This window comes from Malania oleifera, chromosome 6 (genome assembly GCF_029873635.1).
Source record: "Malania oleifera isolate guangnan ecotype guangnan chromosome 6, ASM2987363v1, whole genome shotgun sequence".
Classification (NCBI taxonomy): domain Eukaryota; kingdom Viridiplantae; phylum Streptophyta; class Magnoliopsida; order Santalales; family Ximeniaceae; genus Malania; species Malania oleifera.
The window spans coordinates 111,540,005-111,554,806 of NC_080422.1; the positions used below are offsets into that span (position 1 = coordinate 111,540,005).

A 14,802-nucleotide genomic window follows, 5' to 3' on the forward strand; every position below is an offset into this window, starting at 1 on the left:
GTTAGGATCCTTGATTCCACGTTTGATGCCTAAGAAAGACTTTGCCTAAGTGAGTGCTCAGAGACCATTGCGGTTCAGTCGCTCCCTGGAGGTCGGCCTAGTCAAAGTGGAATTTCATAGGATAAAACAGAGTAGACACAATTGGTACGTGCTATTCATCCTAGGCCTTTTGCTTTGTTGGTTGCTATTGAATATATCGAAGATGACAAAAACTAGTGCAGCAGTAGAAGAAACTCTGTCCACATAAACTCCAACCCCTTCGGCTTCGACATCATCATCAAAGACGATAGCTAATGCTCGGTTTGAGGTGGAGAAATTTGATGGTACCAATAATTTTGGTATATGGCAATGTGAGGTGAAGGACATCTTGTATCAACAAGAACTAGATATTGCTTTGGATAATAAACCAGTAGATATGGGTGATAGAGATTGGGAAAGATCAATCGTCAGGCATATGGTACGAATCGTGTATGTCTCGCCAAAAATCAGAAATATTGTGTTGTGAATGAGACATCTGTAAAGAAATTGTGGAAGATATTGAAAGATACATTTATGACCAAGAGTCTGGAAAATGGGCTCTATTTGAAAAAGAAATAGTTTCGCTTCCAGTATCAACCCGATATTTCAATTAATGACCACATAAATGCTTTCAATAAAATTTTGGTCGATTTTTTAAATTTGGATGAAAAGGTGAAAGATGAGGATAAAACCATATTGTTGTTAAATTTTCTTCCTGATGACTATGAACATTTGACCACCGCTTTATTGTATGGGAAAGATAAAGTTACTTATGATGCTATTTGTACTGCATTGATTAGTACTGAATGCAGAAAGAGGGATCATAGGGTCCATAAGAAAACGACAAAAGCACTAATAATAAGGGGACGTTCTTAGAGTCATATGCCTGGAAGGAAGAGTAAATCTCATGGGAGGAGTAAATCTCATGGAAGACCTGCTAAAGATGAATGCACTTTTTGTCGTGAGAACGAGCATTGGAAGAAAGATTGCCCTAAATTACAGCAGAAGAATAAGGGCAAAGCACATTCTAATACCAATATAGTCAATGATAATGGAAGTGAGTCAGATTTTTCTCTTGTTGGAACATCTTTGTCACATTATTTTGGTGAGTGGATTTTGGATTTTGGTTGTTCCTATCACATGTGTCCCAATAGGGAATGATTTTCTAATTTTGAAGAATTAGATGGTGGGGTTGTTTTTATGGGAAATAATAATACTTGTAAAACAACTGGAATAGAATCAATACAGTTGAAATGTCAAGATGAAACTATTATGTCACGCCACGAACCTTGAAATGGGACCCAGGGGTGAATTAAGTAACCTAACATGTCTCTGTATCAATATAAAACATACATGATACCATACACAAAAGGGTCCGACCCCGTGGGTGGGGTAACAGATACCCTATATACATACATACAATACATGTCCATACCCATCAATATACGCAGCGGAAAACGATCTTTCTTTACATCAAACTGTACCATACCAGAGTCTATACCATACAGGATTAAACATACCCACAAGATACTATACATACCCCGGGTGTCTACAAAATCCATCAGGACAACCCAGTTACAAAATTCGTACTTATCAGGTACTAACAGTAGCTAAACACACCCCCCGCTTCCGGATGCTAGGATGCTAGTTTCGGCTACCCGAAGGACCTGAAAAACATTTGTATATATTCGAGGTGAGACACATCTCAGTAAGGGAGAAAACAGGTTATATCAGTGTGTGCCATACTAGTGTCATTTTCATACTTTATAACACATTCATACTATACAGTTTAAAACACATACATACAGTTTCAAAACAAGTTCCATACAATTCCATACAGTTCCAGTATTTTCACAAACCCATTCCAGTTCATCCATACCATACTCAAATACATATGTACATACATACATACGGTCAGTGTCGTCACACTATTCGCAACTACACCAGGTCACCTTGTCTCACAGCGATTACATTGCTACATACGCAACTACGTTGCGACGATCAAGGCCCAATGGTGAATCCATTGCTACATACGCAACTACACAAGGTCACCCAGTCTCACAGCAGTTACGTTCCAACACATGTAACTACGAAGATCTCCGACTCAGGCCCAATAGTGAATCCATTGCTACATACACAACTACACAAGGTCACCTGGTCTGACCTCGATTACATTACCATGTGACAACTACGCTGCGACGACCTAGGCCCACTGTGAATCCATTGCAACATACGGTGTAGGTCACACCTTTGGTGACCAGCCGAACCATACTGGTGATATTTCATACCTTGGATATAGAGCCAGCCACTCTCGGGGCACGGTAATTAGCCGCCACTAGCCGATTTCACAAAACTTGGAATCATTTTGGGAACTCACGTCCCTATACATTTCAGCGTACAGTAATAAACCGCCACATAGCTGTTTTACAAATACCTGGAACATTTACATACATACACACATACCACACTTATTTGGTTTACGGTAAATCTTATCGTTTACAATTTCAAGTATACAGTTTATGCAAATATGGATCATGGTCATCTCAATAATACAGTTTTAAAGCAAGCAAACAATTTTACAAACAAATAAGAGATGATACCCGAAATCCCCGATTTTCCCAAAAATTGTAACCCGAAAATCCTGTGTTTTTACCTGATAGATTTCCCCAAATAAGTAGCCAAAACATCTATACGATCGTAGCCTACAGGCTTACCAATCCCGATTTTCAAAAACGAACTGATATAAACAGAATCTCCTTACCTCAACCCGAAACCGAACCACGAGCTCTATGGCCCTCAAAACTACGAACCGAGACTCTGAAATCTACAAACCACAATACTAAACATGCTTACGATCCATACTACTATACATACACCGAGTCATAAATGAAAACCAAGCCTTATCTTGATTTTGACCTGAAACCCGAAAACGCTTGAACCGAGATTCCAATCCACAGAAATTGTAGAGAATCCTTCCACGATCCTCGTGGTAACCCCGGATTTCCGATTCTACCAACGACCGGCGAGGAAATCTAGAGAGAGAGAGAGTTTTTAGAGAGAGAGAGTAGAGAGAGAGAGGTGAGGAAACTTAATGAAGAAGAAACCAATTTTCCTTTTATACCCCTTTGACCCGCCCGGTTTTCGTCGACGAAAAGTACCTTCGTTGATGAAAAGTCAAGGATTTCATCGCGGATGTCGGTAGCCTCATCGATGAAGTCTGATATTTAAACTTTTCCAGACCTCTCGGCTTCTCTTCGTCGATGAACCTCTGAATTTCGTCGACGAAAAGTCTACTGCTTTCGTCGACAAAATCTGCAGGAATCCATTTTCTATTTTCCGGGTTCTTACATATTAAGACCTTGACTGATGTTAGGTATGTTCCAAGCCTAAAGAAGAATCTGATTTCATTAGGTGCCTTAGAATCTAAAGGGTTCACTATCACTTTGAAAGATGGAACGCTGGTGGTGATGAAGGGAATAAGGAAAAATAACTTGTATTTTTTACAATACAGTACAGTTGTTGGCTCAGCAGCTATTGTTTTTTAGAAAGATGCAGGTTCAGATACAATCAAGTTATGGCATATGCGATTAGCACATGCAGGAGAAAAATCTTTGCAACAATTAGCTAAACAAGGTTTGTTAAAGGATGCAAAAGTGTGCAAACTTGAATTTTGTAAGCATTGCATTATGGGAAAACAGATTAGAGTGAAATTTGGCACTGCAGTCCACCAGACTAAAGGTATTTTAGACTACATCCATACAAATGTATGGGGGCCCACAAAAACGGCTTCGTTGGGTGGTATGCATTATTTTGTCACTTTTGTTGATGATTTTTCCAGAAGAGTTTTGGTGTATTCTATGAAGTGTAAAAATGAAGTGTGTGATATTTTCCTTAAGTGGAAAAAATTAATTGAAACTCAATATGACAGAAAGATTAAACGGCTCAGATCAGATAATGGCGGTGAATATACGAGTGACCCATTTATGAAGGTATGTCAGGATGAAGGTATTGCTCAACACTTCACAGTTCGAGATACACCACAACAGAATGGAGTGACAGAGTGCATGAATCAGACTTTGCTGGAGAAAATTCGATGTATGTTGTTAAATGCTGGGTTAAACAAAAGGTTTTGGGCTGAGGCCGTTAAATATGCGTGTCATCTTATTAATCGTCTACCATCATCTGCAATAGGGGGAAAAACATCCTATGAGGTATGGTATGGAAAGTCTGCTAGTGATTATGATTCTTTACATGTATTTGGTACTATGACTTATTACCATGTTAAAGAATCTTAGTTGGATTCAAGAGCCAAGAAAGATATTCTTGGGGATAAGTGCAGGAGTCAAAGGATATCGACTTTGGTGTCTAGAGACGAAAAAAATGATTTTAAGTAGGGATGTGACTTTTGATGAACTTGGGATGATGAAGAAAATAATATGCAAGGAGTCACGAGTTGATGAGAAGACCAGTGGTACTCAACAATAGGTGGAGGTTGAGACAATTTTGGGAAACCCAACAATAAGAATCAATTGTTTCTCAAAGACCAAGACGAGAAATTCGAAAACCTGCTTGGTATACTGATATGGTGGCCTATGCACTTCCAGTTGTGGATGATAATGTTTCTTACACTTTCAAAAAAGCAATGAGGAACTATGAATCAGACAAGTGGAAAAGAGCAATGGATGAAGAAATGCAGTCTCTTCATTAGAATCAAACTTGGGAGCTAGCCCAGCTGCCCAAGGGTTAGAAAGCAATTGGTTGCAAATGAGTTTATGTAAAGAAAGAAGGATTTCCAGATGCAAATAATGTTCGCTTCAAAGCTAGATTGGTAGCTAAGGGCTACGCACAGAAGTAAGGCATTGATTATAATGAGGTATTTTCTCCAGTTGTTAAACATTCTTACATTTGAATTTTGTTGGCTTTGGTAGCACAATTTGATCTTGAACTAGTTCAGTTCCATGTAAAAACTGCATTTTTACATGGTGATATGGAAGAGGAAATCTATATGACTCAGCCAGATGGATTTCAGGTTGCTAGAAAAGAAAATTAGGTATGTAAACTGGGTAAATCGTTGTATGGTTTAAAACAGTCTCCAAGACAGTGGTACAAATAATTTCATCAGTTTATGATGGGCCATAAGTACATCAGAAATAAACATGATCATTGTGTTTATTTTCATAGACTACAAAATGGATCTTTTATATATTTACTATTATGTGTTGATGATATGTTGATAGCTTTAAAGAATAGGGAAGAAACCAACAAGTTGAAAAGTCAGTTAAATCAAGAGTTTGAGATGAAAGATCTTGGTGAAGCAAAGAAGATACTTGGCATGGAAATTCGTTGAGACAGAATGAGAGGAAAAGTTAGTTTGTCTTAGAAACAGTATTTGAAGAAGGTAGTACAAAGTTTTGGCATGTTTGAGTAGTCAAAACCAGTAAGTACTCCCCTTGCTCCTCATTTCAAACTTCGTGCGGCTTTATCTCCTAAATCAGATGAGGAACGTAAGTATATGTCACAGGTTCCTTATGCAAGTGCTGTTGGTAGTCTGATGTATGCAATGGTTTATACTAGACCTGATATTTCACAAGTTATTAGTATGGTGAGCAGGTATATGCATGATCCAGGTAAAAGACATTTGCAAGTTGTGAAATGGATTTTGTGATATATTGTGAATACGATTGATGTTGGTATAGTATTTGAGAAAAATAATACTATTGATCAATGTGTTGTTGGATATGTGGATTCTGATTTTGCAGGTGATCTGGATAAACGTCGATCAACTACTGGATATATTTTTACATTTGCTAATGGTCCAGTGAGTTGGAGGTCTACCTTACAATCTACCACATTGCCTTGTCTACAATAGAAGTAGAGTAAATGGCAACTTCAGAGGCTGTTAAGGAAGCTATTTGGTTGCAAGGTTTACTTGAAAATTTGGGAGTTGTTTAGAAGCACATTGTTGTGTTATGTGATAGCCAGCGTGCTATTCATTTGGCAAAGAACCAAGTCTATCATGCACGAATGAAGCACATCGACATTTAGTTTCATTTTATGCGGGACATTATTGATGGAGGTAAGATATTTTTTCAGAAGATTGCTACAACTGAAAATCTTACAGATATGTTGACCAAGATTGTGACAACAATTAAGTTCAAACATTGTTTTGACTTGATCAATATTCTGCAAGTCTGAATATTTTGGAAGGCGCTGATGATGTGGAACTCTAGAATATGTTGGTGACTGAAAAATTTGTTTAAATTTATCGTCAAGGTGGAGATTTGTTGTTTTTTGTCCCACATTGGTAGAATAGTTTCATATTAGTATAAAAGGTTATTTTGAATTTTTTATATTATTTGTCCCACATTGGAGATAAGTGTTTTTTGGACTTGAGGTTGAACTTATATAAGGGGTTTAACTCTTCATTTGTAAAACACACCTCAAAGTTGTACTTTGTCAAGAAGTAGTGGATTGATCATCGGTGCCCGAGGACGTAGGTAATTCTATACCGAACCTTGTAAATTTTTTGTCTTATTCTTTTTACTGTTTTATTATTAATTTTTGCATTATTTTAGTTTCTTATATATTCAATAGTAATAGTTATAGTATTAGTGTTCGGCACAAGTGGGATACCCGACACAACAAGAGAGATAAAGAATATTACATATATTCGATGTATATATTCGATCTAGCATGAATTTACCATATATGTATTTTTAACTAATTTAGGTAATTTTTTGCATGCATAGTGAAATCACGTTAAACACTTGTTGTGGAGAGAGATCCTCAATAAAAGATGTATTTATTCAACTTTCTTGTTCAAATACGAACAAATAAAGCAATGGATCCTTGAAATATTGGTAAAAGTGAGATGAAATTCAAACTAATAAGCTTTTTTTTTTTTTTTTTTCAAGAATCATAAAAAAGCACATACAAACAAATGTATTATTAATAACTCAAGCATGGTCATCTAAGAAATTAACAAGCTTATGAGTTTATTCAGGACAAATATTATCACATGCATTCATGAAAACTTCCTAATTTTTTCGAAAATAAACTCACATTTTTTTTCCTTACTTTAACCTCGAAACCTAAACAAACAATTATTTTTATTAATTTCGACTATTAGAAAGGAGATTTTCCATTCACCTTATGATTTTTAGTATCTAAAAAATATTCCTATAATTACTCATAAAAATTTTAAAAAAATTGTAATAACTACTCGTGTGTATTTTAAAAATATTTCTTTAATTACTGATAAATAAATAAAAAATACCCATAATCATCCCTAGCTTTTATAAAATAATATATATATTTAAAAATATATTTCGTAATTATTTTTTTAAAAATATTTTTATTATAATTATTATCACGTTGTTGATGACTTTGGGGCGAAGCAGAACAAGATGAGGAAGACCACCTGGCGCCTTGAGACAAAGATTACCAAATTGGTGCAATGGTGCCCAATTTGATGTTAATCCATTCATCATCGCATTCTGTGGGAGTTTCACTATAAATATATAGGGACTCCCGCACCTGAGAATGGCCTCCATCATTTCTACATTGGCATCTTCGTTTGTCCTTTATTCTTCTTCTTCTTCTTCGTCTTTGATTTTCACCGGGCTGCGCTCTGCCCCTGCCCTGAGACTTCACCTTGCAGTGACGCCCTTGCTGTGTTCTCGTCGAGGGAAGCACATGGCTCATGGGATTGCTCGGGCCACTCTCGGCCTCACTCAGCCTGCCAGCAGTGAAGTCCCCAAGGTTTATCACTCTCACGGAAACCCACTAATTGTTTTTTCGTTGATGTACTAGAATCGTCATTTTCATCAATTTCGCGGTTGTAGCTGGTGTTAAAATCTTTGTATGATTGGTTTTTGTTTGTGGGTGTTTCTATTTCTTAGTTGGTAATTTTTCGTCGCGTTTACGAAGTAAATTCACGATCTCTAGCGTGTTGTTTGAGTATTATGAGTGAAATTCTGTAAATTGCTGTTTGTTTTGTTAATGGGTTGTCTCTCTTTTCTTTGAATCCGTTTCTTTCCTTGATCGATGTGATAAATCCATAATATTGTTGTGGTGAATTTGTATTACCTATTATTTCGTTAAATTGTTTCTGGAAAACAGTGATCTTTCTTTGTGGGAATGTTATTGTTCCATACTAGTACTGACATGTGTTCTACGTGCTTGTGAAAATTCCTGATAGATTTGTTTCGCCGCAAAAGAGATTGATCTGGCGCAATGGAAAGGAGATATGCTCGCGGTGGGTGTTACGGAGAAGGATTTGGCCAAGGATGAGAACTCCAAGTTTGAGAACTCGATCTTGAATAAGATAGATTCCCTGCTGGGTGGGCTTTTGGCTGAAGCATCTTCCGAGGAAGATTTCACTGGAAAAGCTGGGCAGTCGACAGTTCTTAGGCTCCCAGGTCTTGGCTCGAAAAGGGTTGGCTTGATTGGTCTTGGACAGTGCACGCCTACTTTGTCTGCGGCAGCTTGTAAAGGTCTTGGCGAGGCTGCTGCTGCGGCAGCAAAGACTGCTCAAGCACGGAGTGTTGGTATTGTGCTTGCTTCTTCGGAGGGGCTATCTACTGAGTCAAAACTCCAAACTGCTTCCGCTATAGCATCTGGTATTTAATATTTAATTTTTTTTATATTGAGCTTGGTGGTTGCTTTTCTTTTGTGGATAAATGTTGGATTAAACTTGGTGGGGTGGGTTGAATTGTGATAGGAACTGTGCTTGGAATATATGAAGATAATAGGTTTAAGTCAGAGTCCAAGAGACCTGCTCTTTCGTCTGTGGATATTCTTGGTCTTGGAACAGGACCTGAACTTGAGAAGAAGCTGAAGTATACAGAAGATGTTTGTTCTGGGGTAATATTTGGAAAAGAGCTTGTAAATGCACCTGCCAATGTACTTACACCTGGTTAGTAATATGTTTAATGTTATTCTCTTGATTTTTTCTCCATATTACAATTATTATGCAGACTGTCACTTATATATTGTGCCTTTATTGTATCTATTGGTTTTCATTTTATAATTTTGTAATTTTATCCTATGTTCTCTTATTTCAAATGAGATACTATTTTGTTCATAATTTTGTGTGGTGACTCTTTACCAGCGGTGCTAGCGGAGGAGGCTTCGAAGATTGCTTCGTTGTATAGTGATGTTCTATCTGCAACAATTTTGGATGTAGAGCAATGCAAAGAGTTGAAGATGGGTTCTTATCTAGGTGTTGCTGCAGCTTCTGCAAATCCTCCTCATTTCATCCACTTATGTTACAAGCCTCCTAGTGGATCCATTAAAACCAAGTTGGCTGCAGTTGGAAAAGGATTAACTTTTGACAGGTGATTATAAACTGCACAATCAGTGTTTAGGTTCACATAATTTTTTGGTAGCTTCAAAGAAATGTCCTAGAGGACTGCTAGTGGTATTTAATTGAGTTATTGTTTTTTTTTTTTCAAAGTAATGTCCTAAAGGATTACTAGTTGTTTTTAACTGAGTTATTAATTTTTTAAAAAATAATTAAGGATTGTCATAAGTATGACCAGCTAAGCTAACCTTAATGGATTGCTTTCTCTTTTCTTGGTATGCTTCTCCCAGCTATTGCACTGGGTGATGTGATATAATATTTTTTCCTACTGCAATCTTCCTTTTCCCTTACATGTTAACGGTTACGAAAGTGATATATATAGAGAATCAGAGCCTTCAGTGGGTGCTTTTTTTTTGTGTATTGTGGAGAGAGACACACAATCCATATGGGTGTCTAAATGTCTCTTTCAATGTTTCTAGTGGTGGCTACAACATCAAGACAGGACCTGGCTGTTTAATTGAGCTCATGAAATTTGATATGGGAGGTTCGGCTGCAGTTCTTGGTGCAGCAAAGGCCATTGGTCAAATTAAACCTCTTGGAGTAGAGGTAAGTCATTTGCTGTTGCACTGCTGTTTCAATGAACATTTAACTGTGATTAAAAAATTTGACCCAAGCTTCCAAAAATTTTGTAAAATTTGAACAAAATTGGAATTTTTCTATGAATTTTGTTCAACATTTGAAAGATGAGAGATTTTCCTCATTAAAAGTAGTAAGTGAAAAAGCCTTAATTATAGAGAGAGAATAATGCCTGTTGTCATTGTCGTATTTCCTTTGTCTATGTCGAACATACCACCAAAAGAAGATAAAGCCTAGTAAAACTGAGTTTTTTCCTTAACTCGAACCTTATCCTATTTCCTTTTAAAATTTTTGACTCATTCCTTGACTTCTAAAATATTTTCACAAAACCTTGTCTGTGCTATTTTTTATTTTTATTTTTTATTTCTATTTAGTAACATCTCTGACTAATAGCAAATTATAATTTTATGTATGATTTTAATTATCAATAAAATTAATAATTATGCATATATATATTTATAAATTAATAGATAATACGTGTAGAAAATTTAAATAAATTATATTTATGATGTTTTAGTGTGATAAATTAAATTTCCTAGTTGTTTGGAGGTTTTTTATTTTTCAAAGTTATAATTGCAAGTTTGTATAAGTAGTTTTTGTTTGAAATTTGAAGTATATTGTTATTTATCATTGATGGATGTTTTTCTTGCACGTGATGTTGCACTGATTTTGCATTTTTTGCTTTGCATAACCTTCACATACATTTTTTTTATTCCTAAATACTGCAATACTATCGCCAATAATAGTTTCTGGAGTTTAATTTTAAATTTCCATATTTTATCGTTAATTTCAAACATTATATATAAAGGAAACTAATTTATGTCATTTATCCATCCATATCAAAATCCAAAAAAATTGAAGTTTTTGCAGTTTAGAGTTTAGACCTTTGAAATTTCTATCAAAATTGATATTTAATATATTGGGGCTAACCAACTCAGTTGATTCTTGCTTTCTTCCTTGTGTTTCAACCCTTGTGACGTTGTACATGACAACTTTTATGCTTATGACTTGATCAATGATCTTGTAATTGCAGGTTCATTTCATTGTTGCGGCTTGTGAGAACATGATTAGTGGCACAGGAATGAGACCTGGAGACATTGTCACAGCTTCAAATGGAAAGACAATTGAGGTAATGTGTTTCCTTTCCAAAACAAAGACATCCAGGTTGTATGGTTTCATGGGTGCACACACACATACATGAATTACATTTTGTCCCAAGGAGCATCTTCCTAAATTTGTTACATTATTATTTTCATAAGTGAATTGAAGTATTTTATATTGCGGGATGGTAGGTCCATCCCATAAATTTATATACATGTAGTGTCTTCAATTATTATAAATCGAAGTCGTCATGCATCCCAATCATCCTTGATTTTCTATATCTATTCTTCATGAATGTGTACATTCTTGACATGTTTGTGCACAAATCTACACAAAAATGCATTTTGCCACCAGAATATCTTCCTAAATTTTTTACATAGTTACTGCATATGTAGAGTTCACATCATATTCAATGACCTGTTGTGTTGCTCTTCTGAATGCCCGTGAGTAATGCAGTTGGCGAATCAAAATTTAATTTTTCTTTGGCATCCATGAAGCATTCATTTTATTTTTTATTAATTTTTTCATGTAAATACTTGCAGATTAAGTATGTTTTGTTGGTTTATTGCAGGTCAATAACACAGATGCCGAAGGCAGACTTACACTTGCAGATGCTTTGGTTTATGCCTGTAACCAAGGCGTAGAGAAGGTACTGCCTAGTATATTATCATGATTACAATACATTTATATTGGGGGTATAAAATCCCACCCCTTTTCATTGCTAATTACTCGATTTTCTGTGCCTAATGCCTCGGGAATATATATAACTTAGGACTCTCTGTGCATGCGCACTTTCTTCTGTTTTTTCCTTGGTATTACTTAAGACTCAGCATGCACACTTGCCTCCATAATCCATATTTTCCTTTGCTTCTCTTGAAATGACAGTTGATTTGGTGTTGATTAAATAGTGCAAAACTGGATAAAGGCTATATAAAAATTTGTTGAAAAATTGTTACAATGAACCATTTTTTGCCCTGTGGATTGGTTATTTGCACATGTCTTTCTAAGAAAAGAAGTTGATGGTTCAATATGTAATTTTCTTTTAATTTCTTTGATATCTTAATCATTTGGGGAACAAAAGAGAATGGACTGACATCATTTTGATATAGCTGGAGTTGGAAATGTGAACCAGATTTATCTCCAGGTTAATTAATTAATTCATGGAAATAACTGGTTTTCATTTAATTTTCTTGCCTTTTTGGTTTAATACTTTTGTACTAAAGCATCTGCTGTACTTGGTCTCACACATTAACCCTCTTGAATATGCATGCATGCATGCATGTAATATACTTATATGCGATGCCATGAAGTATATGTGTTTCAAAGAAGTATTTCCATGGCCTTGTTTTTATCACTATTTGAAGATCAATCATTGTTTAGTGTTTAGTCTGGATCTAAAGGCATACTAACACAATGTTTGTATGCTTTACAGATAGTTGATCTGGCAACATTAACTGGGGCCTGCATTATTGCTCTTGGACCCTCAATTGCTGGTAATTATACCTGATAGCCATTGTGAAAATTTGGGATATGGGAACTGCTTCTGCACTGGTAGTAATTTGTGTTTGCAGAACTGTAAAGGAAATTTTTTTTTAAAAAAAAGCCTGTTAAAAGAAACATCAAGGTGTATTGCATGTCTGAGGACAGAAAGCATATGCCCCATCATTGTTTTGATAATTTTAATTAGTTTGGAATTATTCTTGGCCATGATGTTCATGATTAGTTATAATGGATGGGATAAAATTTACATAGGCCAAATAATGTTTGGTATACTAAATACAGTTTTTCTATCTGAGGAAAATAAAGTTTAGTTGTACAGTGGGAGCTTTCCAAATATTCAGAAAAAAAGTATCAATAATAAGTGCTCCTGAAACAATGTTTGGAATATTTTGAGGTATGAGTAATTGTTTTAGAGAGTTACTTTTATTATGGTGGTTTATCTATGCTGCATGCATGGTCTTTCCTACAAATGTTGGATATGTTTGAAATTTAAGTTGTTCATTTTACTTCTTGTTTTGTGAACACTTCATTAATATTTGCATGAGCCATTTGGTTAATAGGGGTCTTCACACCTAGCGATGAGCTGGCAAAGGAAGTCTTTGCTGCTTCAGAGATCGCTGGGGAGAAATTTTGGAGAATGCCGTTGGAGGACAGTTACTGGGAATCTATGAATTCGGGAGTAGCTGATATGGTAAACACTGGTGGCCGTCAAGGGGGTGCCATCACTGCAGCTCTATTTTTGAAACAGGTATGATATTTAACGGAAGTGTTTGGGGTATTTCTTCTGGTTGACCCTTTTGATGACTCCTTTATATCATACCCATATTGATCACACGTCAAAGTAGGAAATGCCAATAGTACTCGCACCGCGTTTTGATCATGGAATGGAATGAGGTGATTATGGAATGAAATGAAAATTGTGTTGAGAACACAAAAAAAAGATAAAATAAAACAATAATCTGCGTACCAAGTGCTCAGTCATTGTCTTGCATGCGGCAACATCAAAACATGTCGAAATGATCCAGCCATCAAAACATGTCGAAATGAGCCAGCCATCAAAACATGTGAAAATGGACCAGCCTTCAGTGTTCCCAACCTTTTCCTTGGCTCAGGGGTTCTAAAACATTTATGGTTCGTTTGGTTTAGCGGAATAGCTATTCATTGGAATAAGATGAAATATAGTTTAAATTTTGGGAATCTAGGGAATAGTTATTCCTCATATATTTCTAATTATTTTATTCAATATGTAATAAGAAAGGAATAGACATCTTCATAATGAAATTTGGGAATGGTTATTCCTTATTATAAACTTATAAAATATTTCACATTTTTATTTGCTTTATAGTAACAACATAATTTCATGTACGACTAATTATAACTTACTAAAACTCAAATATTTTTGGGAATAAACATTTCACAAATCAAACATAACCTTAGACTCGTTTAGTTCGCAGAATAGCTATTCCTCGGAATAAAGTGGAAAGTAGTGAAAGTTTTGAGAATGTAGGTAATAGCTATTCCTTATATGTGCCTTATTATTTTATTCAATATGTAATAAGAAAGGAACAAAACATTCCCATGGTGAAATATGGAAATAGTTATTCCTTGTCTATTACTTATTATGAACTCTTTAAAAAATTTACATTGTTATTTGTTTTATGTTATCAACATATAATTTTTTTTTTGTATAACTGATCGTAACAAACCTATTATAACTAATATGTTCCTAAGAATAGACATTCTACGAACCAAACGTAGGATCAGATGGTATTATCTAATTTCCTAAATAATTCTTTCTTGGTTGCAAGTTGGCGGGGAATTTGATTTGGAAATTATTATGTTTTTGCAGTTTGTGGATGAGAAGGTTCAGTGGATGCATATAGACATGGCTGGGCCTGTTTGGAATGACAAGAAACGCAGTGCTACAGGATTTGGCATTCAAACTCTTGTGGAATGGGTTCTGAAGAACTCATCTTAGTCATATGAGTTGAAATGAAAACTGATCAATCAGCTAGGGTTGCAGCTTCGACAAATAGGAAATGAAAGCCGAAATCTCAAAATGGGCTCTTGTTGCGGCAGTGACTTCCAAATTGTATGAATAAGGTTTTTTTGGTTGGAAAAAAAATATGTAGAGCTTTGATCTGATGCATCAAACTATTCCAACTTGTTGCAGCAAATTGAAACTCCTTCTTTGGTCCTTTGGCCAGGGAAAGTTCTGAATGTCTGTCTGATGATTTTCCATT

At 35.6% G+C, this 14,802-nt stretch overlaps 1 protein-coding gene across 1 annotated transcript; it reads left to right on the forward strand.

The window, feature by feature from the left end:
• The first annotated feature begins 7,404 nt into the window (after positions 1-7,404).
• On the forward strand, positions 7,405-14,800 carry LOC131158891 (leucine aminopeptidase 1). Its single transcript, XM_058113820.1, has 10 exons — positions 7,405-7,779; positions 8,219-8,639; positions 8,741-8,935; positions 9,131-9,356; positions 9,802-9,928; positions 10,992-11,087; positions 11,631-11,708; positions 12,492-12,552; positions 13,120-13,307; positions 14,409-14,800. The coding sequence occupies exons 1-10, from the start codon at positions 7,561-7,563 to the stop codon at positions 14,535-14,537; spliced, it is 1,740 nt and encodes a 579-aa protein (XP_057969803.1). The 5' UTR covers positions 7,405-7,560; the 3' UTR covers positions 14,538-14,800.
• The last annotated feature ends 2 nt before the right edge of the window (positions 14,801-14,802 follow it).